We start from the raw sequence: 27,729 nt of genomic DNA on the forward strand, positions 1-27,729 counted from the left end.
CGCTTTGTTGTACTTCCGTGTTTTACCTCTACATTTCTCCAAACAAAAAATTCAACAAAAACAAACATTTACCAAACTAAACTTTTTATTAAAAAAACACTCAAAACTTGTTGTTTTTATTCTTGATCACATTCCGCCACCCAAAATGCGAGTGCCTCCGGCCATCAGCGCGGGCTTCGGCAGCACCTTCGGTGCTGCCCCGCGCTGATGTCGACGAAAGAAAAACATCCCTCGAGATAGTACCTATCAGTAAAATATCAAATTCTAGAGGGGCTAATCAGAAATATAAATTGAATTGTAATGGAAAGGCAATGATGTACCGTGCAAATCACGTGATGCCGCGCGGCCTGCCGTAATCAGGATTCTCGAGAAAGATAAGATAACAGCGACAACAATACCGATCACAATACCTGGAAATGCTTGTAAGTTTGTAATTTTGTAATTGAAGAGTTGTTTTTTCGTTCTATCATGTTTGTTTCTATAAATTTCTATTTTTGTGTTCTTCATACTGGTGTGGTCGGTATAATCCCAAAGTACCCTGAAATAGTTGTGATTGCTGATAGATCAGATGGTATATTGTCCACACAAAAACAACCACGTGAAACATCAGGGTGGATTTCCTGGCGGAGACACCTGACACCATGTTAAAGAATTAAAAAACTACAATATGCAAATTTTTTACTTCAACATTTGGAGTTGTAAACCAAAAACTGGCATACGATACTTTTGACAGAAGGTCTTGCCATATGGGGATATCGTCTTATTAAGATAGACAAAAAACAGTTATGTCAGACAACACTTTATAACTGGAGTACTGAACTGAAAAAGATTCATAAGATTAACATATTGTAAATGATAGATATTTTTTTAATGGAATTTTTTAATTCTATGATTTTATTATTAGATGTGCAATATAGATTGGAAATTATTGTTAAGATGGGCAACATGTTACTAGGATCAAAACACAAATTAGTGGAAAACAATGTGTAAACGATTATCCTAGGCTACCGGATTTGTCAAATAGCCGTAAAGTGATCTTAACCCTTAGTTCTTTACAAAAAAAATTCCCCTAAAATATTATGGTTTTTAACATGTGTGATAACCAAAACGGTTCACCTCAAATTTACTTCCTTACAATGTTTACTAAAAAAGTACAAGGTTTAGTACCACATTTTTACTTAAAAAGTTAGTAAAAATGTTAGTTTAGTTTAGTCAATTAGTATAATTTTAAAAATTCAACAAACATGGCTTTATTTAGTATTAATACCTTCCTCAGATATCTGAGAAATAAAAACTGTCATCAACCTTTCAGAAATAATCCAGAATTATATCCTACAACCACTCGAAGGTAATGTGGAGAATTTCACAATGCTCAGTGTAAATAAAGGAGCTAGTTTATATGTAAACCATCCCCAAAATCCGATCTCCACACAATTAGATAATCAGGCCATGCAATTAATCCAATTCAAATAGCCTTAATATTTATGAAGAACATCTTGCAGTTAAGTTACTAAAAATGAATGTGCAACCAATCATATATGTAATTATTTATATACACATTTTGGGTAAGGATGTCACCTATAAAATGCTTGTGTTTTCACTACAGGGATCCTTGGGAACATGACTTTCTTACCATCCAGGTAAATTGTAACTACGATTAGTAAAATCTTGTATAAGTTTTTGAAAATATATTCTATTCTAGTAAAGAAGTAAATGAAATTATAATGTTTTACTGAAACTTGAAAATAATATCCACGGTTGATTCAAAGTTCAAGTCAAAGTTGTCACCTAATTTTAGCTTGGAACTTGATGTAGGCCTAGATGTTCTTTTCCTGTAAGATTGCCCTGGATTTTGTATAATAAATTCATTGTCATTAGATCTTCTTGTAGCACTGTCAAATGGTACCAATCTTCTTTTTATTCCCATCTTTGAATGAACACAAACTACCACAGATTGAAACTTACACAAGAAATCCCATCTCCTCAATGTTATTGTTTGTGTCACAGATAAGATGTCAACAGATGACAAAACTAACAGACCATGTAGCCAACTATCAAAACCAAAATACTGACAATGGTTAAGTAACAAAATATGTAATAAAAAGTAGAATAGTTTACTAATGGTTTTCCTCCAAAACTCATTTTGTAGCCCAGGTATCACATATAATAAATTATGTTTATAGTAGTAAATATTTTTTTTTCATATTTAGTGTTGTATTTCACTTCAAAGAGATTTCAACAAATCTCACCAATAAAAAAGATTTCAGAGAATCATTAATAAAAAAATAAGAGAAAATTAATAAAACATTATTTTTTGTGATTTAGAGTGTCCCTAAGTTATAATTATTTTCTATATTCACCATTCGTAACTTCAGATTTTATTTTGTAGATACTGTACTTAAAAGTAGAAGGTATTTTTGTCCATGTAGTTTCAACAGAGTTCCTCTCAGCAATGCTAAATTAATGCAAGAAATTGGGTGCTATTGTATGAATTCCAAATTTATATTTAATTCCCAAACCTTAAAAATTTTTGTAAAGAAAAATATTTAAAAACTTAATAGTCTGAAATGTAGGTTGATTAATGGGGCAGTGAGGAGTGTTTTTAAAATGCATGCTTTATACTAAGTTGATGCTTTTACCTTCACCTGTAGTACTAAGAAGTAAAACTTAAGTTTCAAAGTTGCTCATAACAAAAAGAACGTACTAACTACAATTTTAAAAATTTATCTATGTAACAAATTAATTATTCACAACTTTGTATTCAAAGAATGATGAATGTCTTAGTTTGGTAGTTAATATTAATGTTTTTACTTCAAATCACTCATTTCTTATGCTGTCAATTACATTTTTTATTAAATCTTAAATTTTGGCATCAGCACAAACTTTTCAAACTGCCCTTTAAGTCTACTGCAACTAACTAATATAGTGTGTCAAAATGTTGACATAAGTGTGTAAATACTAAAACTCTTAATGGTTTTAAAATGTATGAAATTACTATAATTCTTAACATTAATTTAGATTAGGAAGTTATTTACAATTGATTAAGTTGTATTTATTTTTCTTTAATGTTACAGCATAGCTTATTTTAAATAACAGTTGTATATCTCAAGTGTTTGATTTAATAAAAATATTAATAAAAATTCAAAACTGGTTTTAATTTCCTTTAATCTCCAGAACAAAGATTAATGTTAGTGTTTCAATCTATTCGGAGAAGCTCTTATAAATGTACCACCAGAAAAATGTTAAAAATCTAATACTCACTCAAACTTGTCACTAATTAAATAAAAGTATTACTCTGACTTCGACGTCAAGACCATTGCTAAACATTACAGTACATAAAACAATAAACCATATTACCAATACAAAATACCTCATTAAAAGATTTCTCTAAAACAAATGTTTTAATAGAATGAAAAGAAACATTAATAATAATAAAAATTTAAATAACGAGAATTCTAATCCGGGATGTGATCTTGTGTTATCCGTCCGGAATTGTCTCTTTTAATTTTACATTTCATATTTTTATTTAGGATGTTGTATGTTATGTTAATAAAAATTGAACACATAAATAATAAAAAAAACTTAATTAATACGGTAATTCCATTTTTTAAAATGTTGTATTGTAATTTTTCAATAGTTTATTACGTATTTTAGCATCTGGTAATTATGTCTTGACATAGAAATTGTGGTAAAACATTGTATTCAGTTAGTTACTATTTAGTTGGAAATCGGGTAAGTGTAGGTAATTTCTATAGTCAAGTTCAATTTCCAAGACTTTATTAATTCATACATGGAGCTTAAGTAAAACATAGTGTCATAAATTATATATCTTGATAATTTATTCAGGTTTTCTAAGTTTTTATTTCATATCTTCCATCTGGTTAATTTCTGAATACAGTTCATTTATTAAAAATCATCTGTAAGTTTATTCTTGTTTGTATAAATATTTTATTTATTTAAAAAGTTAAGTACTTCCATTATTCAGAGGGACGATGACATTGGACAGCAATTTGTTTAAGCCATCAGACAAAATATTAATTAATAAAACTTAAATGGTTTAAGGAACCTTGTCCAGAACAGGCAGCAGTAACAGTCATTACATACAGCTTATTTAATTCAACATTGGACTAGATATGGAAATAGTTTAACACTCTTCCTTTGGTTGTCATTTGTACTACCTTTTCTTATCACAGTGACATATATTTACATACCAGACCTGTACTGGCGGTCATTTTGTTTTTATTTCATGAACCAATTCTAAAACAAACATTTATTCCTTTTTTATTTTTTTTTTAATACCACTAATGAATTACAACACATATTCCAATAATTAATTTAATTTTGGAATATGTGTTGTAATTCACTAGTGGTATTAAATTAAAATATTTCCAATGCTCCAAGAATCTTCATTTATTGATTTATTTGAAAAATTATAGTTTTCTTTGTACAAGGACTCATTCTTTAGGCACAGCTTCTGATTTTTCAAAATTGAAAATGTATTGCTAAAATATTTGTTGCCGCTTGGAAGCATCCTGACTGTGCTATCCAGCGGAAAATTACAGAAATAATTATAAATGCATTACTCAGGATCATTAGAGTATTTTTTTAGAGACATTTTATATTCAGTAAACACTTGTAAATGAAAAGAAATTTATATTGTATTTAAATTTAATTCATTAGGAGGACGTTTGCTTGAAGATTAAAACGATTTAAATCTCTTAGCATGGTAGATGTGGTGATATTTATACACCGCCAAAGTGTACTTTTGCTATACAATTCTCATATGGACTTATCTTGCCAATTAAAATGTTGGATACAGCTTATATAAACCCAAAAGTTATTTCGCTATCCAACATATTTGCTGTATTATGCCAAAGATTACTTCAGTATAGCTGGTTCTTAAACTAGACATGAAGGTCTAGTAGTCCTTTTCAGAATTAGAGCGTACTTAATATGATAAAAATAAAGGAACTTGTAAACTGTTGTAACTGCTTAATGTATTATTTATAATTAAAATCAACAGATGATCTATGAAATCGTTGTCGGATGTTGTTCTTGAGTGATTTTAGCTATATGGCAAAAAAGTGAAAATGTTGACTTTGTAACAAAGCATTTTCCCCAGCACTAAGCTCAAACTGTTGCATAATATTAATATTTCAAAATTGCTAAATTGATGTTCTCATCAGTCTGTAATGTACATTATAAATTATTAAATAATTGGTACTCATACAAAACTCTCAATCATGTTTATTGTAAGATTTCAACTGACAAAGATGTGTTCAGAGCTCAGTTTCCAGATACAGTACCAGTATAGCAACTGTAACCTCGATAGCAGAACAGATGGTGAAAGGCTGGCAGTCGCCCAATAAGGCAGCAAGGGGCCGGGGCCAACCAAGGTCGTGAGGAAGAGGAACTTGGCAGAGGGGTCAAGGAGGCTGTGGCAAACAAGTTTTTGCACAAAACGGTCGAATTATTAATGCAAATGTGGCCTAATTGCCAATTGGTGGTATGAGTAATCATTTTAGTATGAGTAATTCCCTACATCACACAAAAAGCCAATGGGTCTTTAATTTTCATAGCCAGAATTTTGGTGAGTTTTACTAGATTAAAGATTAATTGCTTTAATGACCATAAATATTAGGCAGAAGAACAAGAAGTTTTATATGTATTTCCAAATTATGAATAAATACAATAAATAAATCATGGTTTAGTGATCCTAATGCACTGCACTCAGTTCTAACTCAGAGGTTCTGCTTTGAAAACAGCATGAAATATAATAATATAAATATAGTAAATAAATAACTGTACATTTTTATATTTGTACACCTAATGTCTGAAGAAGTATACTATGATATATGAAAATTCATAACACACACAAGTAATGGTATTAAAACACAATGTTCAAGAAGTATCGCATATCCATATTGATTAATATTTAAATAACCTCAATATATAAAACATCTATTAGTAAGGCCTAAACTACCTGATCATTTATCTCAACAAACCTTTTGACTAAACCTGGGTGTAAACCTTGCTGCCAAACTTGTAATTTAATAATAAAATAACAGAATGTTTCTAGTAGCACAACAAAAGGAAATTATTTGATAATTGATCACATGATTTGTGAATCCAGCAACGCCATTTACCAATTATAAAAAACTGTCCAAACGATTTATAACATTAAGCAGAAAGTAACTTCTTATTAGAATTAATACAAATCACAGTCACACGGTTAAAAATTGAACTCAACCCTATTTCGGCTCATGCAATTGAGCATAACATCAAATTCAATAATTTTTTTTATATAATGCATAAACCAAATTCAAAATTAATTTAAACTTAAAATTAATCATTTAGAAGTAGCTTATCAGAGGATTCTACAAACTAATCCTGTGGATTAAATCTAACGATGTGTAATTGTGTTTATTATTATTAATTTTCTCTTTTAAATACCTGAGTCCATGACACACAAGGGAGCAGTTGACATTCTGATAGTGTATTCATTAAACTTTCAAGTTAAATATTTGCAAGGTATTGGTTAGCTTCATGTAAGCAAAAATCAGGTTTATCAGTAAGTACCTGTTGACTGTATAAGTATTGATCAGGACAGACTTAAACCACAGGAAAATCTACCATTACTTACAGATACCGCTTCACTAAGAAGAAAAGTTGTTATGGACTCGCATTAGTTCTAAGTGGGTTCTGCACTATTCAGACAAAGTTGTCTGTTACAAACTAAGAAGTTTTTAGTTTCATCCTGGGTTACCTCAGATTTTGAAAAGTGGATACAAGAAATTAGCCATTTGAGGTTTGTTTGACGATGCATCTGAACATTCCATTGTTGCTTGTCTTTCACAAAATTGACATCCAGTAGAGAAGCATTTTCTTGAGAACCTTGACGTCACTTAAACAAGACACTCTGAAGTTAAAAAACATGCTTATGCCATCATTGAAGCTTTAAAAAGGGCTACATTTTCTGATTGGTTGTAATTTTTAATTCATCAAGTACCAAAAATTTGTTTCGTTCATTTTTAACAATACTCACTCCAGAAAAATTTAAAATGAGAAAATAATTACGTGGTGTCTAGAAATTGCATACCATAAACACAATGTCATTAACCAAGAATCAAGAAGCTGTACTGTCAACAAATACTCAAGTGTACAATAGACATCGTCATGAACATAGTAAACATGTATTATAACATAACATATTTATAAACATTATTATAAATAAAAACTTTATTACAATACAATTACTTTCCTTTAGATGGTTGATGAATTTGTAATCTAGAGATAAACATTATTCTAAAGTTAAAAATTAAAAAGTGATCAACTAAAATACAAAAGTAATCAAATATAAATACACAAAAACAGGCCTGGTAGACAAAATGAGATAACTTACACACTACCAGAGTTTTTGGATCAACTGATAGCTACAAACTGTATCAACTGCATGCTCAGATCTGTTACTTTTTGGAAGAAATAAAGAGATTATGGCTACTTGTCCAATATGTGCAGAAATAAACCCCAAAAAACAATGTAAAAAAATTTAACAGCTACATTTGAAAGGTTTAAAATGGATTTTAAGGGCCCACTGCCAACAATCTTCAAAAACAAATACTGACAGTTGTTGGTGAATTCTCACGTTTTCCTTTTGATTACCCATGTCCTGACATGACATCAAGCAAGCACAGTAACAGAAAAGCTATGTGACTTGTTTTGTTTATTTGGACTATCCTCTTATATTCATACTGACAGAGGTTCGTGTCTAAAGACCAATCTGCTAGTCAACGAGGTCGAACTGAGACGTAAATCCCAATTATGCAACTGGATGTCTTAATAATGGAGATGAGCTCCCTGAATAAAATCTAGCTCTGAGGTGTTATTAAAAAACTCATTTCTGAGAAAGACTAGAACTATAATACATAGTAACACCACCACCATTCTATACTGAATGACTCCCTATTATTCTGCGTGGTAAGGTGACTGCCGCAGTCAACATGTTAAGTGATATGACACTGGCTAGTCTTGCTTAACCTAAACAAATCGATAACTGTCCATCATTTCTATTCCTATTATTATAAATTATAACAATGTGTAGCAATTTGTAAAACATCAAGATTATATTCATGTAAATAAGAACTCAATATATGTATATATGTGTGCAAATACACATGTATACTAACTAAAAGTTAATAAAGTTTCAATTTTCAAATCAACAAATTGCAGTGATCCATAAAATTGGCATCAGACTTAACTTTTATTACCCTCAGTTGCAGAATTTCATCAATCCTGCTGCTATTAACATACCATCATACTAAATAGTTTCTCACACTGATTTAAGTATGCTTAAATTTGTTTTTTTTTATTACTTAAACCTAACTAGTTAAAGATACAAGTCTTAAATGTTTTTAACCAACATAATCAATATTAGGGCACTAGCTCAAAGTGTTTTTAAAAGTTATTAGTTAATGTATATATATATATATAAAATCATACAGGAGCAGTAAAGAAAATTTTGTTGCTGGCAGAGTACCTCAGGTTATAACCCTGAAAAAAATTTAAAAATTCCTAGATATCTGCATTCTAAATGACAATGAAAAGATGTCTGCAAGTGGGGCCTGGGGTTGATAAGCTGTCCAAACTTTGACCAATTTTGGACCATCTGAAAATTAAATACCTGGTATTATTTTCACCACTCAGACACTTGGTTGTCTGATGAAACTAATAAAAACACGGTTTCAAAATATGGACTTATTCAGAGACAGGTCATGTGTTGGCCTTTGGTGTATAAACAGGTAACAACTAGAGAGCATGGGGCTTGGTAAATTTGTTCTATACCTCATAACTCTTTTACTAGGAGTTGCATCATTGCATCTTACGATAACTTCTTTAGTTCCGCAAATCTTGCAGGTCATCCTTGGACCTAACCTAACCTATTACATGTTTCACCATCAACAGTGTGCGGGAAGAGTATCCAACTGAAATGACATAAGATAAAGAACTTGAGAAACATGTAAAGGACCAAGGGTTGTACAGATCCATCATATCAGCTATGTCCTCTAACCTTAAAGAAAATAAAAAAGGTGTTTGAGGAGAGGTAAAGTGTCCTGAAGTCTTTATTAATGCAATGATATAAGAGGTCTCAATAGATTTGAACAACAAATGAACCTGGCAAAGTACCTCAGGTTACAACCATAAAACTACTTTTTTTTCCAATTCGTAGACATCTGCATTCTAAATGACAATAAAAAGATGTATGCTATTCCACATGAGAAAATGGTGGATAAAAATCGTGTTCTTTATTTAAAGTTTGTTGTAAAATTATTGTTTTATTACTTGCTAAAATAGGCTATAGTTAATGCTTTCACCCTACATCGTTGAGGGCCAAAACGGCTATCAATGCTAATTTCAATCTTTGATAGTCATCTGACATGGTTTGATATAAACTTTCTGATCAAGAAACCAAAGAGGTAAAACACTGTTACACAAGAGCAAAGAAGAAGAGAACACTGTGTGTTAATCTTGTAAAATGGCACTATATGTCCATTGATTTGAACACTTCTATTCACTGTAAAATAACAATGTTGAAGTAGGTTCAATTCAAAGTGATTCCATTTTGATACGTTACCAGTGTTCACTACCACACTGACTGTTAACTTTCTTACATGAGAGTTATGTTACAGGTATTGTGCTAGAAATGTATACTACGTTCAATTTGCTTATAGTTGATTTATGAATGGTTGCTTGACATTTTTGTACAATATACAATTTTTGCATTCTTAATCATGAGGGAATGAACAACACTCATCCACATAATAAGACAGAGTATTTCAGAACCTCTGTAATACATCAAGGAAACATAATCTAGTGAAAACAGTGAGGCTTTCTTCCCATATACAAGATAGGAAACACTTTCTATTAAGGAACTACATGGTTCCAAAAGGTTGGCAGACAACTACTTGTTCATAACTGCAATCAAGTTAATAGATTATTCTAATTGATAAACCAATTTATTTCTAGTTACTAAATGTTCTTCATTGGTGACAAAATACCAATATAAAAACCAAGTTTTACTGCTGCCATACTTATTCTGTTGTAGCATGACATTAGGCGGTAATGAACTCAGGCTGTTTGCCAAACAGGAAACTCTCAAATAACCTTAAAGGGAATCACAGGTGTTCTATGTCCTTAATCTTGTTTTGTACATATAATTAATTACCTCAGGGTATCAAAATAATGGTGTAATAGTTAACTTGGTTGCAGCCAAGGAAAAACCAATTTTGTATGTGTAGAAATGTGACCATCCTAAATAAAAATTGAGCAGTTTCAGACTCGTGTTTATTGGAAGAAAATTTCAGTTTAACTCTTATACTATGCTCCATCATAAATTATAGATCATGAGATTTTAAATGGGCTTTCATTAGAAGTACCACAAGGTATGGGTTGCAATTTGAAAATTTTGAGTTTGCATAACGGTGGGAGGAAGTGGTTGCTCCCCCTTTTTGAACACATTTACTTTTTGTTTCCCCCAACAATTATAAAAAAACTCCAAATATAAATTTTCCAAGTTGTTTAGTATTTAAGCAAAAGGGGTGGAAAGTTCTCAAATGAACAACCTGTACATCTAAACTGTACTTACTTATCTATAAAATGAATTTATTATTACCAGTTTAGCTGATGGAGAAAGGTTCATCAATAAAATAATGAATAGCAGATTTACAAATATTTATTATCATCATCACATAACCAGCTGAGCAGCTGGTCCTCGGTGGGTGGTGCTAGGGACAGTCTCTCCTTTATCTCTGGGTGTCTGCTTAGAAAGTTTGCGAGCCAAAAGTCCAATTTCATGTCATGTTTGATAGGTGGAGTGGAGCTCTCTCTGTGTTTGCTGTTGAGAGTGTTGACAGCTATAGACACTAGCTGCTGCTCAGAGATGGGAAAACCTTCCTGTGAGATCGATTCAAACTTTTCTATAATCGTCTTTTCATCTTCACATGTTACAGAAAATGCATGTGTCAAATTGTATTTTTGGTTGAATTTGTCCTGCAACGTTGATCGTGGCAGTCCGAATGTCTTGGCAGCTTGAGTGCAAGTACTCCCTTCCTTGATAGCCTTGATAGCTTGATCGACATCTTCATTGGTGTACGTTTTATAATTACCTGCAACACCACATTTAATGAAAGAACACAAAGTCGATATGCTCACGTAAATAAAAGGCAATTCTATTGGTAAAATGTTTTGTGAGAATGTAGGGAGAACTCATAAACATAACCAATTAAATATTCATTTTTTTTCCCAGTTGGGCTATAGACTTGATACCATTTAAATATATTTTCATTTCCTGTCTAATAATTCAGAGATGAAACTAGATAAGGGACCAATACGGACTTCTAACACGCACTGTCATTGACATAGGAAAGAAAGTTTGCTTCTAGAGAGTACTTTTTATAGCAATTTTAGCTCTTGCTATCTTAAATCCATTTTGCAACCTAACTCTTGGGGAACTACAGCACTAAATGGGCTACGTAATAAGGTTTATCAAGAGGAAATGACTTGATACCATGTTTTATGATTTTTGCTAATTATGAAAGTTCAGTGTGTTAATCACCAACAACTGTCTTCAAGCTTCTAGACAATGTAGAGGATTTTTGCCCTGGTCAGTTTATTTATATTTGAAGTCCTCTATCTGTTACTATTTAGAGTTTAAAAGGAATGATACAGTTTTTAAGTAATCTCAAGTGTAAAGTGTCAGGGCTTTCTATAACAGGGTTTAAAATTGTTAACGCCCTGTATGCAACAAGGTGGACAGCATCCCAGTTCTGGAATTTTGTTTCAGAGATCTCTGCATCGCCAGGCTGATTGGAACTGGCATTGGACAATCCCTAATGATTTCATCATCATATCTTTCATATGATTATGTGGTGGATTCCACACCCTCCATAGGGATGGCTGCTCCTCATGCTGGGAGGAGTGGTATGGAATTTGTGATTGGCTGTGATGCTAACTTGCATATTGAAGTGTGGGGTAGCACCAACTTAAATAGTAGAGGTAGGTGCTTCTGGAGTATATAATGTCCCAAAGTCTAGTGATCGCAAACTTGGATAATACTCCTACGTTTTGCAAGCGGACGACGAGTAGGGATGTGATAGAAGTGATTATGATGATGGAGGGTATGATTAATCGGATACATGGTTGGCATGTCTCTGAACCTTCCTCCTCTGATCATGCTCACATCTGTTCTAAAATCGGAGACATAGAACTTGAAAAAGTTCAGTAAAGAAATCCAAGAAATACAGACTGGGTGTCATACAAGGAAAACCTAATGGTATAACTAGAATATGGCGGTAGTAACTGGAAACTGATTCACAATAAAGTACAGATGAGAATAATCTACCCATAGTCTGGCTTCTGCAACTGTGAGTTAATTTGATTTCAGTTGTCCTGTTATTAACAGGAGGAGATCCAAAGTAGACTGTTGGAGCTCTATCCTCTTTGAGGAAGAGAGTCAGGGCTTTATTCAGGAGAGCAAAGATTTAGGGTACTTGGGAGACCTACCATAAAGCTCTTGCACTGTATAACCACAAGGTTCCTAAAGCAAAGAGATAAACCTGGAAGAAACTCTACACTGACATTGAGAGTACGCATGGTTGTGCAAGGCTTCAGAAGCTATTAGCAAAAACTCCCTTCTTGCCGCTTAGTGGTCTCAAGGACGATCAAAGTAGATAAATTATTGAACTGGAAAGAGATCTAACAGTTATGCTGGGAGCACACTTTCTGGACTATATTATTTATAAGGATCAACCACTCAGCTGTGGAGGAAAACCTACGGGCATCCCACTTACAACGGAGTTTAGCATTTTGTGTAATAACATTCAGAAGGATTAAGTGAGCGATTAACTTGTTTAGTCCATATAAGCTTCTGGGGGAGACGGAGTGGGACCGGTCTGTTTTCAGCTTTCAGTAGTGTTTATACAAAATGATATTTGAGGCAATGCAGATGTGTGATAGGTGGGTCTTGGGACTTAAGGCGAGGCTTTTATATTGGTTTTATGTCTCTGTAGTTAGAGCTGCACTAATGTTTGGGGTTGTTGTCTGGTGGTCAAAAACGGAGGCCAAGATGGTGGTAGTTAGTCAGGCTAAAATTCAAAGAATGGCTTACTTTGCTTTTACGGCAAATGGACATTGTCATTCAGTTTATGGGACTGCCTACTGTCTTCAGCAGGTGGGACTTTGATCAGCCTCGGGCTGCAACAGAAAGCACTGCAGAATTGGCAGATTCATCCTGATTCAGCGGAATGCTCTTGCACATGATCTCTGATCAGATGCCATGAAGATTATCATTTGACAAACCCGTTAGGATTGTTATTACCTTCTAGGGAAGATTGTTCAGAGGGAAGGAAACCTCTTCCACCAGCGAAGCTTGAATGGTTTACGGATGGCTCTAAAACCAAAAGTAGCACAAGTGCTGGAATTGTGGAAGTTAGACCATGCAGGGAGCTGGTGGTTCCTATAGGTCCTTATCCCACAGTCTTTCAAGCAGAAGTCGCAGCCATAATGGAATGTGCTTGTGAGAATCTTCATCTGCAGTATAGAAGTAAAACGATTAGCATTTTCACTCAAGGCCTGTTAATATTGAGGGCGTTGAACTCATGTGTGTCCAATCCAAAACTTGTCTGGGATTGTTATTATGTTGTTTCTTCCCTTGGCAGAATCAACAACGTGACTGTTTGTTGGGCTCCAGGTCATGATGGATCTCTGGGAACGAAAAAGCTGATGCCCTGGCTAACTTACGCTCAGTGTTTATGACGGGACCTCAACCGTTCTGTGGTATATCCAGGCGTGAATCCTCTAGGGCTGTCTCGAAGTGGGTTCAAACTGAACATGAGAGAAGATGGAGGCTGCATACAAGCCTAACAATGAGCAGAATGGTCCTACAGTCGCTTTCTCCAGGGTGGCGTCTGACTATCTCTCCTAAAGTAGATTAGCTTATGGTCTTTTCAGGTTGGCATTCTCCAGAAGGATGCGCTCTATAGAACGTGTGACAAGCAGGAGGAGACTGCTGAACACCTATTCTTTGAATGTCCTGCAATAGCAAGGGAGCACTACATCATCTTTGGCAGTCTTGACAAGGGTAGCGAATTTCCCTCAGGAGGATCTGATGAGTTGTTTTCGGTGGTTTGTAGAATTGTAGAAACTGTAAACTGGTTAGCCTCATGGTACACTTCCTTGGTGCGCTAAAGGCTGTTGAGACTTAAGTAAATGGCAATAGGCCACCTCTTAGAAGAAGAAGCTCTGGAGCATCCCATGTTAAGTGCTGTTGCCTGAGTTGCCGAACACAGATGGCATGTGTCAGATACATCAATGCCCCATTTTGCTAAATTGCTAGGATTTGTCAAAGCTCTCTGAATGGCATTAGCATACAAATTCAGCACAAAATCACTTCATAAGATCTTAGGAGAAATGAACAACTCTGCCAAATATCCAGTTATGCCGGTCCGTAAATCCATGGGGCTTACAAAAAGACTTACCTTATCTTCTTGATGAACCATATTTTTCAATTAAGCCTCCTCATTAATTTACTTGCCTTAGAACACCCCAGTCTCTGATGGTTAACTGAAATTCCAGTATTAAATTTGCCTTCGAAGCTTATTTGGAACTAAAGATCCAAACAATCATTATGCTTAATTTCAAATCTGAATATTGAGAGCTTGGACCATTACTCTACACTATCGGATAGATATGCCTTCACCAAAGTCAACACCTTCCGATCAGCCCATGAACATGTCTCACAACAGGAACTTTATCTATAGCTCTTGGAGAGGATGAGATCACAGTGAAGTCAAAAAGAAATTTACTCTGTTATAAGAAATATTTTTTAAACTTAGAACGTAATGTTAGATCTAATGTAGTCTTTAATAAATGAAATCTTGTTAGTCTATAAGAAAAAAGCATGCCCAGAGAAACACAAAATAATTTAAGAAATGCAAACTACCTGTATTACTATATTCCAATAGAGTTTTATTAATAAATTTGATGAACATGGAGTATTCTTACAGCTCTTTAATTTTAATGCCAATATAACATGTCTAAATAAACATAACACTTATGTATTACATCAACATTTTATTAAATAAGCTAAACAATTCAGTATACTTATGGCTTTTTGTAACAAATATTATACAGGATCTTGTATACTAGTTAGGAGGCTTTTGATTTCGTGGGGGTTCACAGCACCTAATCTCACAGCACCTAAAATTTAACCATCTAATAGCACCAATTCTCATAGCACCTAATATTATAGTACCTAATCTCACAGCACCTAAGGAAATGCCCGAGAGTCGCACGGCACCTAAAGATCGTGCTGGAGTTTTATAGCACCTAATATCACACCACCTAAAAGGGAGTGGTGGGGATCGCCGGAGGGGTAGGCCGCCACCACTGTCCGTGGCCAGTGGGCGACCGTCCGTTGAGTCGCGTGGTTAGGGGAGAGCTTTTTGAGTTGGTTATTGACACGTGCTGTGCGGGTTGCATTAACGCGCTCGCTGGAAGAACACATACTAAACATCTCACTTAAAACGTCTACCACATTAAAATTTACCCCTCTATTACATCTAAAAAAGTTTGACGGTTTAGGTAGTATTAATCCATATATTATAGCAAAAGTGAGATATTTTTATTGATTGTGATAATCAAAAATATGAAGAAAAACACAGTTTTTGTTTTAAATGTAAGCTTTCTCAAATTTAACTCCTCATAATTCAAAAATAATTACAGTTAAAAATATAATATATTATTTGTTGTATGTCTCTTAAAGAACAACATAATGATAATTCAGAGTTCTAAGTTAATAATTAAAGGAGTAACAAGTTTTTTTGGGAAACTCATTAGACTTATATTTATTTGTAAATCACGAAATGCTTATTACTAATTGTCTTTACTTATGAGTGAGGATGCAGAACAAGCGAGGTACACAGTAACTGTGCCGGAACCTTACTACATTATCGCTTAATGAATCATACCAACTTGCCCCGTGTGCCAAAAACACAAGATAAAATATCGACAGTTTTATTTTCACACAAACCACAACAGGAAACTGTTTAAATTAGGCTTGTATGATTCTGGTAAATATATTAATTCAAGGAAAGGTAATTAAATTATTAATTTACCCAAAAACAAACATTTAATTAAACTTATATTTGTAAGTTCACTAACAGATAACTTGAGGGAAGTTAATATTCCTCAAAGCGAAGCGGCCGAATACCTTCCATAATCTTATCATCATCGTCTTTGTTATCGGTGTTTATATTTTCACTGTCTACCTCATGTTCACTGACACAGCCTTCCGACGAATTTCTGTCCTCCAGTCAAAATATAAGGAGTCTCTCTACAGCCTCTTCCAGCAATCATTCATTGGTCCAAGCGTTCAATAACTATTTTTGTATTTTCTACAACTTTCATCCAACAATCAGGTGTAGTCTTTTCCAAAGCTTCTTTACAAATTTTGTGATAGAAGTAATAGTGAACGACTTATTATTTTTGCGATATGTAAATTAATTTGAGCCCATATTAGTTCTATCGCGTGGAGCTTGACTGTCAATAGAAGTTCGGCTTTATCATATCTGAACTAAAGTGTCTCCTTTCTAGTAAACCATCCTGTAATTTCTGCCTTGTATCTTTTTCCCCTAGGTGCTTTACTTATTTATTTTAAATTATACAGTGTATTATACATAGCAATAACTACATCTTTCATTAATATAATCCACCCATAGGGGTAGAAATGGACTTGGAATTCTTAGAAGAACTTTCCTATGTCCTATGTACATAAAATGTGGCACACACATGCCTCATGACTTGCACAGAAAAACAATAGCGTATTTATGAAGATTAACTACCATAGCGACTGAAATATAATTGCAAACCCTAGAAAAAGTATATTATTATTTTTCATCTTCCCGCTATCCGAAAAAAGTTAAAATTTCACACACACACACACACAGTTCCCGTCATATAAATTGATTACAAAACGTATAGAAGATAAACCCAGATTACTGGTTTACATGGAAGTTGTACCCGTTATAAAAACTACGTTTTGCTTTGTAAACTTCCCGGTATCCTATGAATGTAAAGTTTGACATACATGTGTGTTATGCATTAATGGCAAACCAACTCGGGAAGCCAATTGTCTTGATAATGTTATTTTAGTCTGCCTAGATCAGGTTATTTCATGCAACATCTTTGATTTTTCTTTCTCGGTGTAATGGGCTTATTTTAAATATTCAAAAGAATACTTTGTCTGAAACATCTAAAACCTTGCTAAATCCAAAAGTAAAGGTGACACATTTTATTTTAATTCTTCCAGAATCCTCTATTGATGGTCTGACAAACCATTTGTTTTCACATGATTGGAATGTCTTGCTTAGTAATGGAAGAGTATTCTCTACCCAAAAATTCGTTCATGCATATTTCTCCATTTTAGTTAATAAACAAACATTTTACTCTACAGTGAAAAAACAACGTTCCACAGTTAGTGAGATTAAAGGTCGAAATCAAAAAGATTGGTATAGTGGGGAACTGGACCAAATGAAAGAAACTTTTGTTTTTGGAGAAATCGACAAAACTTTCTACTAGTGATAGGCTTCATGTTAACTATGTAAATCTCGAGAAATGTTATAAAAAGTCCGTAGAAGAGGCAAAGCTTACTCATAATGTCGCAAAAATAGAAAATAACAGTAACCAATATAAGGCCTGGAGATTTGATAAACGAAAATACAAAAATTTAGTATTTCAATCAGCATTATCAATAAATATCACTCCAGATAACTTAAACCATTTGTTTTATCAATTCAGTTAACACCAAATAAAGGGTAGTATAAAAAAGCCTCATGTTAATAGATTGAGCTTAATAAGAAATTACCATTTGAAAGAAACACATTTATCTTTGTAGAAGTCTCGATTGATGAGGTCATTAAAGCTGTCAATAGAGTTAAAAACTCAGAAAGCAAAGACATTTATAACTCATCTAAAATTATAACATTTTAACGAATTTACCATACGTTTTTGAACCCATTAACTATATGTATATCTGCCCGATTCTTAAGAAATGGTCTAGGAGTCTCCCTGAGAGCTATTCCCCAGTATAATTTATACCTGTCCTGTAATAATAGAAACTGTTGTACATTATCAACTTTTTGCGTATCTTGAAAATAACAACAATCTAAATTTATTACAATAGAAGAGGTAAATACACCATTGATGCACCATTTATTCACTAATTAAGGAGGTCCTAAACACTTTTGAGATTACAGCCTTTGCTCAGGCAACATATTTTGACCTGAGCCTTAAATCTTAACTATTACTTAAATCTTAAAAGGATGGGCAGAGCGGCATCCTTTAAGTCCTATACTTTGACCCTTTGTACCTTGCCGCGTATCATTGCAAACTAATATAACTTAGCCTGAGTTCCATTTCTCTACTCACTCGTCTGTTGTTGTCCGTGCGAGGAAGTTCGTTTTGTGTTGTGGCTATCCCATAAGAGTACCGTATATATAATTTTAATGGAAGTAATTGAAGGAGAACGTGGTAATTTATTTTTTAACAATGGATACCTGATTACAAACGTTAGAATAACGAACGGAGTGCAATACGTAAAGTGCAAAATTAACGGCTGCACCAGTCGTGCGTCTTTCCGCTTGGGGCAGGCCGAAGAAGTAAGACCCGGACCTCACAACCACCCGCCTGATGTTGTTGCGATAGAAGTCCTGCAATTCAAAGCTGAGCTGAAGCGACGGGCTGCTACTGAGAGAAGGCTCTCTCTAAGAGAAATCTTCGATGAAGTCAGTTTACAGTAAGTAAAGCTTTTGTATAATTCAATTGGATTTTTTTATTTACTTACTTTGAACTTATGGGCAATTGTCAGTCATTAAACCCAAATAATTTATGTTAATATTAGTTTTAATTTAACGTTCAGATTAGGTTTCATTTAACAGTTACCTATATATTAACTTAAACAAATACCACAAAATATATTTTCATATATATCAAATAGTATTTCCACTTCTGTAATTATGTGCTTTTTTAATTCGTTCTAGCTCGGGGGTAGAACCACTAACAAATAGTTATAAAAACACGAGTCGAATCGAGGGGGGGGAATTCCAAAATACGAAAATAAAAGTTCAAAAAAGCTGATAATTATTTATTTTACTGTAAATATTTGAATCTAGGCAAAGATAGTTAATTTAAGTTAAAGTATAGAATTTGTATATTCTACATTTGTACATAAAGTTAAGAAATATCCTGAAACTTAAAATTTCTACATTTGAAAATACTTATGTCTTACAGCTGCGTCAGCCACAATCCCACAACCGGCCGCAGGAGCAGCCTCTACTCCTGCCCGTCGTCCTACAGCTGCGTCAGCCACAATCCCACAACCGGCCGCAGGAGCAGCCTCTACTCCTGCCCGTCGTCCTACAGCTGCGTCAGCCACTATCCCACAACCGGCCGCAGGAGCAGCCTCTACTCCTGCCCGTCGTCCTACAGCTGCGTCAGCCACTATCCCACAACCGGCCGCAGGAGCAGCCTCTACTCCTGCCCGTCGTCCTACAGCTGCGTCAGCCGCTCCCCCAGCAGACGCAGCTCCTACAATTCAAAACGCAGCAGGAGTGCCTCGTAACTGTGCAGTGTGCCTGACTCAAAGGTCTACACATGTGGTCTTTCCTTGTGGCCACTTGTGTATGTGCACTGAGTGCTCGGACACACTGCCTGGTTACCAGGCAAATATTCAATGCTCATCTTCAGTGAGCCAGGCAATAATCAGAGTTTATTTCTGATAATTATAATTTTTTAAATAAAATTAAAACCGAGATTAAAAGCCTATTTTTTTCTATGTTATAAAATTTTATTTGTTTCCTATGTAATACATCCTGTATAAATAGATTACAATGAAATGGATATGTTATTAATAGTATCTTATGGAACATCAAATCAAGAAGATTAATTTTAACAACAATCAGTCAACAAGTAGACTGCGGTATACTTCTTCTTACGACGCAGTGGGAGGACTGAGAGCAGTCGATCTCACTCAGTATATACCAGCAACAAATGTGTAAAGATACTTTTTCGGTGTTGTCGTCTTCCACTATATATATAAATTTTTGCTGTGTATATATCTACTGATCAAGCACTGTTCTGAAATTTAATTTGTATTAAAATGTTTCTGCCTGTTTTACGAACATGAACTGAAAGTGTCAACAACTGTTAAATACTCAGTTAAAATTCGATTATGAAACAATAATATTAGAATAGTTTTCAAATTGTAAAATATTACAGGCAGATATTCTGATCCACCTCTTCTTATAAAATTTCTTCACATTTATTTCAACGGATTACCAAAGATTTGTCTCGCCGTTCTTAAAATAAGCATGTTTTGTGATTCATTTTTATGTATAATATGTAGGCCTTATTTGTAATCGTAATATGGATATTATTTCATATAAGCCCATAAGCCAGATTGAAAGACTTTACACATCTTCTCCTTTTTAACATGTATACTCATGGAATTGATTGACAACATTATGCACTGTTTAATACAATATTAAAATAATATTCTTAAATCAATTTTGCTCAAACAGCATTGCGTTAAATATTAAAAACTAATATAATCTATTTTTGTCAGGTTTGATTTTGTTACTATAAACTGCTCAGGTTTGTTTCGTTATTTTATGGAATGAATTATAGAAATTACAATTTGACTTATAAGTAAATGTAGTAATTATAAAATAAATATATATTTTTTAATGCAATGTAATAACCCGCTTATTAATTAACGTTTTATGAAGAATCGAAAGGCTTTATTGAAATGGTTTGTTGTGCATCCGTCTGTGCGATAACTCTTATTATAAAGGCCCTAGTGACTTCAAACTTTGTACATATGCTCTTATTGGTCTAAATAAGAACTCTATTGATTTTAAGATAAAGAAGAATCGTCTGTGCGCTACCACTTATGTTACACTCTGTCGAGTCTTTCAATGCTTCTAACATCGTTCGGGTTATTTTAAGTAATCTCGTATTTGGTTCACAAAAACATCATATATGTATAGTACTTGTATTCATTATAACACTTATCTAGCAGTTTGGCATGAAATAGCTAGATTTTTCGGCTGAAAGTATAAAACTCGTGAGTCAAATTTCACTGTTATAGAACATTGGGAGGTTAAAAAGCTAAACTATAGTTCTTCTAATGGTTGAAATTCCCTATGGATGTTACATTTTAATCCAAATAAATTTGCTTTTTATGTAAGTCATGATAATTACGTGTATTAATATTTACTTTGTCTGACGTAGGGAAATTGCAGAATAAGTGATGAATGATTTAAGGCTTTGCCTATTTTTATATAGATTTGAATGCAAATTATTACCGGTTTTCAGTGCACGGTATATACGATTTGAACACATTTAATTCCAATGACGATAAAAACTTATATAAAAATGTAAAACACAATGAAATTAGATGAACAAATAATTGACATTATTGGATTATGTGCAAGATTTGCGGTTTGGCCTAAACATTCATTCAAATTCAAGGTAAATAACTTTTGGTGCCATTATTTATTAGTTGTAATCAACAACCGCCGCACGCCATGCGCACGGACCCTTCTCTTGTGCTGTCGACTGCTCGCCCTGCTGTAGAGGACAGTAATGGCGGGTCGTCGGGAGCGGGGTGAGGGGCAAGGTTGGATTCTCCTCCATCCCCTCTGTCCCCACCAAGGCCCCTTTGGAACAAAGCGAGAGGTGCTGTGACACTGAAACAGTCTCACGGCACCTAAACGAACCGTGGATCGTTGCACAGTACCTAACCTTATAGCGCCTAATATCACAGCACCTAAATGACGACTTTTTTCTGTATGTGGTATGAGATTAGGTGCTAAAAGATTAGGTGCTATGAAGCCGCACCTTTGATTTTGATGTGAGAAATGTCCTGGCTGGCTTTAAGGGACTGAATTTTTCTGAAGGTTCTTATATTGAGATTAAATCATTGAACTGTATTGTACCAGTTCTGTATACAATACCTGATTACAGTATTCCAAAATTATTTTCAGAAAGCTTAAGTTTTGATTAAATGAAGAACAAAAAGGTTATAATAGCACCTGAATTGAACTTAAATATTTTAGAAATATAGTGATAAAGAACATTTTGATGATATCTTAAGATTATAATTCACTGTATAAAGAATGACAGACAGCCTACAAGAATAGCTTTTCACACCATCTCTTGTATTAATAACATATTAACAAGTGCCAGTTCTGGTGATACATAAATTCACGATATTCATACCAGCTTATCTGATCACAGTGAACTTTTTAATGCCTTGCCTGAAAGTTTAAATAGTGTTTAAAGTATAATGCTCCAGGAAGTATAATTATGCAAATGTTTCAAGGCCGTCATTTTTGAAAACACTTAAGAGTTAGATTGCCACTCAAAATCAGCTGGTCTAACTGCGATGTGATATCTGAATGGGTCACGACATCTTCTGGCGCTTCATTATCAGAATGTTTCCCACGTCTTTTATTGCTGTTGAAGAACAAGCTACTATAATCATACGAGTATTGTATGCATTATTCTAAACGCTGAATGTTAACGGAAAAACAAATTTAGTTTAAAATTCAACAAAATTAGTAGCTCCCTCCAATTGTACGACCCATACGACCCATATAACAAGATTTTACTGTGTTATCTGGTATCTGCACTGATGAGAAAACACCATTGACTTATTAGCATTGCCATAGTTTTCTTACCAGGTCTTTTATTGGAATGATTATAAGAGCCAACCATCTCAATCCGGGGTGATGAGAAAGGAATGCCACATTCCTGGACTGCTAAGTGAACAGATTTCCCAGATTTCACGGCTTGAATAGCTTCTTTAAATTTGTCATCACTGTAGATGCTTTTTTCTGTTTCTTTTTTAACTGATGCCTGTAAAATCAATAGTATCGATTAAATAGTTCTTCCGGCACAGTCGGAAAAAGTAGGTAGATTTTGTCACAACTGAAATGTTAATTTATTCTCATGAACATTTACTCAATACATCAAAAACTGCTTAATATATAAAAATTGTTTATAACAAATGTGTAGAAAATGTTATAAGCATTCCAGAACACCTGTTATTTTTTCTCTAGGTTTACAAATAACAGAGTTGTGTTTCAATATTTGAATGGCTGCTATATTGAAACGAAATGGCGTACTAAATTGGCCAATGAACTTAATCTAGATATTTATAAAATCAATTTTTATACCAAGTTTCAACATTCCTATAGTCAGTTCCTGGTTTTAGAAAAATTCTTATGGGATTTAAAGCTAAATAATATCTTGAAAACCGTTTGAGACAAAAAAATGTTGATCATAAAATGTTCTAGAAAAGTTATGAGCATTCTAGAACACCTTTGGTTTTTTTTCTTTAGATTCATAAATAATGGCATGAATTATATTAAAGCTTGAATGCCCGCCATATTGAAACAAAATTGTGTACCAAGCTGACCAACGAACTTAGGTGAGATATTTATAAAATCAATTTTTTTACCAAGTTTGAACTTGTTTGGCTTTTTTTGGGACAGTTATCATTTTAACAAGTCACATTATATAGTACACACATATGTATAAATAACACTGTGAATGGGGGTGGTTTTGGGCTCTGGGATGAAGTTGTTGGATGAAGTTATGTAGAAATATTTCTTAAGTGCTACCATGAGGTCAACTGCAATAGGCTGATTTTGTATACAAAACCTTCGTAAAACTTATATTTAATGGATTCCATAACAAAAATAACAGAATACCACATTTAACCCGCTGGCCTATTTAATGGAATGTTTGTGCACGACGATGCACAGCAAAAATCCTCGATGGAAGCATAAGGGTTGGAATCAGTATAGTGAAATTGTAAGAGAGGTGCCATCTTCACATCCAAGACAGGTTTGATGTGTGGTCTAGAGCACCACTCTCAGACATGGGAGTTGGCATTGAATTTGCGGGTTTGATTCCAGTGCATTAGGGATTTTTGCGGTCAGGTGTACATTTATGGAGTCACTGGTCACTACTGGTCTATGGTAAAGCTTGTGGGAGGACCCACCTTAACTTAACGGTGGATGGCTTGGGTGGAAGTTGAAGGTATCAGTATACTTGTATAAAAGTACCAGACCCAAAAAACACGTTTTGCAAGTTTTGTCTTCACTATTAATGGAAAATAATCAATTTATGTTTTGCAAGGTGTTTAAACACCCATTTATACTATAATAATACCAAACCATGAAAGGATAGTATAGACATAGAACCCTTTAAAATGTAGCGCATCTCCTAGTGCATGGAATCAGAGACCATGCATGACAAACGAAAGATTAACATTTGTCTATCAGAGTACAGAGCTCAGATCTGTAGAAATAGTATTCCAAACAATAAGTTCAACTCAATCGAGAATCGAAAAAAGGAAAATAAATAAACCAAACTTGGCACTGTTTGAATATTTACTGACGACTCAGAATTGGCTGGTAAACCTAGACCATATTGATCTACAACAAAACGTAGATAAATTGTTTGATGAGTTTTATTCAACTTTCTTGTACATATTTGACATTTGTTTTCCTAAGATGATTTTTAGTATTAAGGACGAGTCACATGTTAACTGGGTCGATGAAGAAGTTATTATATCCCAGACAAATCTAAAGGATCTGTATTGGCACACTAGGTATAATCCTAGTCACATTGTTAAGTTACAATACGCAAGAGCTAAAAGCCAACATGCCAACTTACTATGTCAAGTTAAAAAAAAATTTTACAGGTCAAAGTAAAGGCTAAGCAAAGTAAAAAATATTTGCAAAGAGTCTTGGGACATCGTAAACACTTAACATGTGATGAAAATGTAAATAGTCTTAATATTTATTTAAAGGATAAGGACGAGCTCATTTCTCACCCAAGCAATGTAGCAAATGTTTTTAACAATTATTTTGTAAATGAAATTTTAAAACTAACCGGACCAACGGTGCAAGCTGATGTGAATCAAAATTCAGACCACCAACATGACTCATCTGATGAATTTATCTTGTGGCCTACAGATGAGGAAGAAGTTAAGGAAACTATACTTAAAGTTAGTTCGAAGCGTGGTGCTGGTGTGGATGAAATTCCATGTAGCATATTAAAAGTATGTAAAGATATTATTGCAAAGCCACTCACTATTATCATTAATAAGTCTTTTGAGGATGGGTACTTCCCAAATGAAATTAAAACCTCCAAGGTTGTGCCTATACACAAGTGCAATGAAAGAGATCAAGTTAAGCAATATAGGCCAGTAGCTGTGCAAAGTGTATTCTCTAAAATAATTGAGATCATCTTTCTGAAAAGATTAATCCCTTACTTGAAAAAAAATCAAATTTTGAACAACCACCAGTATGGTTTCAGGAAATGTAGGTCCACAACAGATGCAATATTGGATTTGTTAATTAATTTATTTGAGAATCTTGATTTAGTGGGTGAACAGTTGTGTATATTTTATGATATGACAAAGGCTTTTGATCTACTATCACATGATGTACTTCTCAAGAAACTGTTAGCTATCGGGATAAGAGTCAAGCCATTGAAGTGGATCCATAGCTACTTGAAGGACAGAAAAATGGTGGTAACTGTACGATATTCAGGAGCAGATGGTCTAACTCGACACTACCCTTCAGAGGTCTCTCCCCCTATTAACACAGGTGTTCCTCAAGGTTCAAATTTGGGACCCGTACTGTTTCTGCTACATGTGAATGATTTAACACAATCAATAACAGAAGGTAAGGTCTGCCTATTTGCTGATGATGTTTGTCACTGTTTTGAAGACCTGAACAAGGATTTACTAAGATGCAGAGCACAGGAAGGTCTTAATGAAATGAGCAAATGGTGTCAGGAAAATAAGCTACTGCTAAATAAAGGCAAAACTAAGGCTCTAATGTTTTACAACAGGAAAAAGCATAGCAGTAGATGAAAGCGTGAAATATCTTGGCTTAACCATAAGCAGTGACCTAAGGTGGCAACAACACATAGAATCCATATCAGCGAGGCTTACTGCAGTATGTTACATGGTGCGAAGACTCCAGTCAATTATGGACGAGGATGTGCTTTCGAAGGTGTACTTGGATGCTTTCACAGTATCATCAGCTATGGAATTATCTTTTGGGGAAACAGTTCAATGGCGCAACGAATTTTTTTAATCCAGAAACGCATCATAAGAACTATCTGCAAAATACTCTATCTAGCTCACTGTAGGGCACTCTTTGTACAGTTAAAGGTCCTAACATTGCCAGCCATCTATATTCTTGAATCCGCAATAATGGTATAAGGAGGAAGCCTGAAATATTTATAAAAAATGACCAAGTACATCAATATGCTACAAGACAAAAGAAAAACGTTTAGGTCAGCCAAGTAATATCCACCCTAGCAAGAAGTGGCCCAAGATTCATGTTAGGGAAAATATATAATAGAATCCCAGCTGAAATTAAAGTAATTGAAGATATTTCAAAATTCAAGACAGCCTTGAAGGAATACTTAATTCAAAGACCCTATTACTCAGTAGAGGAATATTTTACTGAAGAATAGACACTACATGACAGGACGACCATGGCGCAATTGCGCTACCAGTGGTAGATTATCAAGTAACAAGCAAGCAAGTAATAAGTAACTCATCTGATTTTAACCAAAAGACATTTTTCACAGAAAACCTAGTTATTTTAAAACAACCACTTCACCTAGACAGTGAGAGGCAATATATTTATAACACCTGCATAATATTTAGAATTATGTTGCGTTACAGTAAGCTTCATAACTAATCCCTGCCATCTGATGTGGAGATCCTTCTCCTATTAGTATAATGTGAGGTTTGTCTGTCTGAAAGAGCATCTTGCTGGACACCAGTGCCATTGCTTCAAAACCAAAGGGTAGGTGGTATAAATTGAAAATTCGTAAGTAATTGGTACTTTAGAAAAATTCTTTGATGATTTGATTAAAGTTAGGATTAAAGATAAAGTCTAACCAAAAAATATTATAATCTACAACCATTCACCTGCAACATTTTTCTTCTTAGCCACTGTCTACTTTTCTTTGTCTTATCGTTTAGCGTTGTTTGGGGTATTCCAAACAGCCTAGCAGCTGTAGCCACATTAAAAGCACCACATCTGATAGCTTGTATGGCTCTGTTCAAGTCTTCAGAAGTGTATTGTCTTCTTGTCCTTTTCCTTCTCTTAGGTACTTTCTGTTAGAATGACAAAACAATATAAAAGGAAAAACCTTTGATAGATTATCAAAACAGAGTATATCTTTTCGAATTCTCTTCTTCAGGTACAAAACTCTAAAACACATGTTTAAGCACGTAAAAAGCGCACAATTCAACACATGACAATGAACACACTAAAGTAAAAGTTATGAACAAAACTTATAGTAGGATTTCTGATATTTGCCATTGTTATATGTTTATATTGCCAAAAATTATATCACTATGTTTATGATGTGGCTGAAATCTACCCTATTCTTTAGTCAACTTTTGAACACAAACTTAATATACCTGTATAACTTGTTATGAGTCTTCAAACATAAAATTAACGGACAAACAGCTCCTGTTGAGGTTAGTCCACTTTGGTTACCAATATTGAAAAAAATTAACTAAGATGAAACCTAAAAAAAACAAAAAAAAAGCAATCAAACAAAGCCCCAACC

At 34.1% G+C, this 27,729-nt stretch overlaps 1 protein-coding gene across 13 annotated transcripts in view; it reads right to left on the bottom strand.

Annotated features, from left to right (window-relative positions):
• Positions 1–10,711: 10,711 nt before the first annotated feature.
• The window catches only part of LOC124366144, a 113,190-nt gene continuing 96,172 nt past the window's right edge, over positions 10,712–27,729 (bottom strand). For 12 of the 13 annotated variants that reach the window (XM_046822467.1, XM_046822464.1, XM_046822463.1 and 9 more), the window contains 3 exons: positions 27,080–27,268; positions 22,794–22,971; positions 10,712–11,162 (listed from right to left, as the gene is read on the bottom strand). In XM_046822467.1, coding sequence (XP_046678423.1) covers positions 10,720–11,162; positions 22,794–22,971; positions 27,080–27,268 — 810 coding nt within the window. In that variant the 3' untranslated portion in view covers positions 10,712–10,719. Of the gene's footprint in view, positions 11,163–19,339; positions 19,639–22,793; positions 22,972–27,079; positions 27,269–27,729 lie in introns of all 13 variants that reach the window. The other variant, XM_046822457.1, reaches the window with a different exon arrangement.

This window comes from Homalodisca vitripennis, chromosome 7, assembly GCF_021130785.1.
Source record: "Homalodisca vitripennis isolate AUS2020 chromosome 7, UT_GWSS_2.1, whole genome shotgun sequence".
In the NCBI taxonomy this organism is placed as follows: Eukaryota; Metazoa; Arthropoda; class Insecta; order Hemiptera; family Cicadellidae; genus Homalodisca; species Homalodisca vitripennis.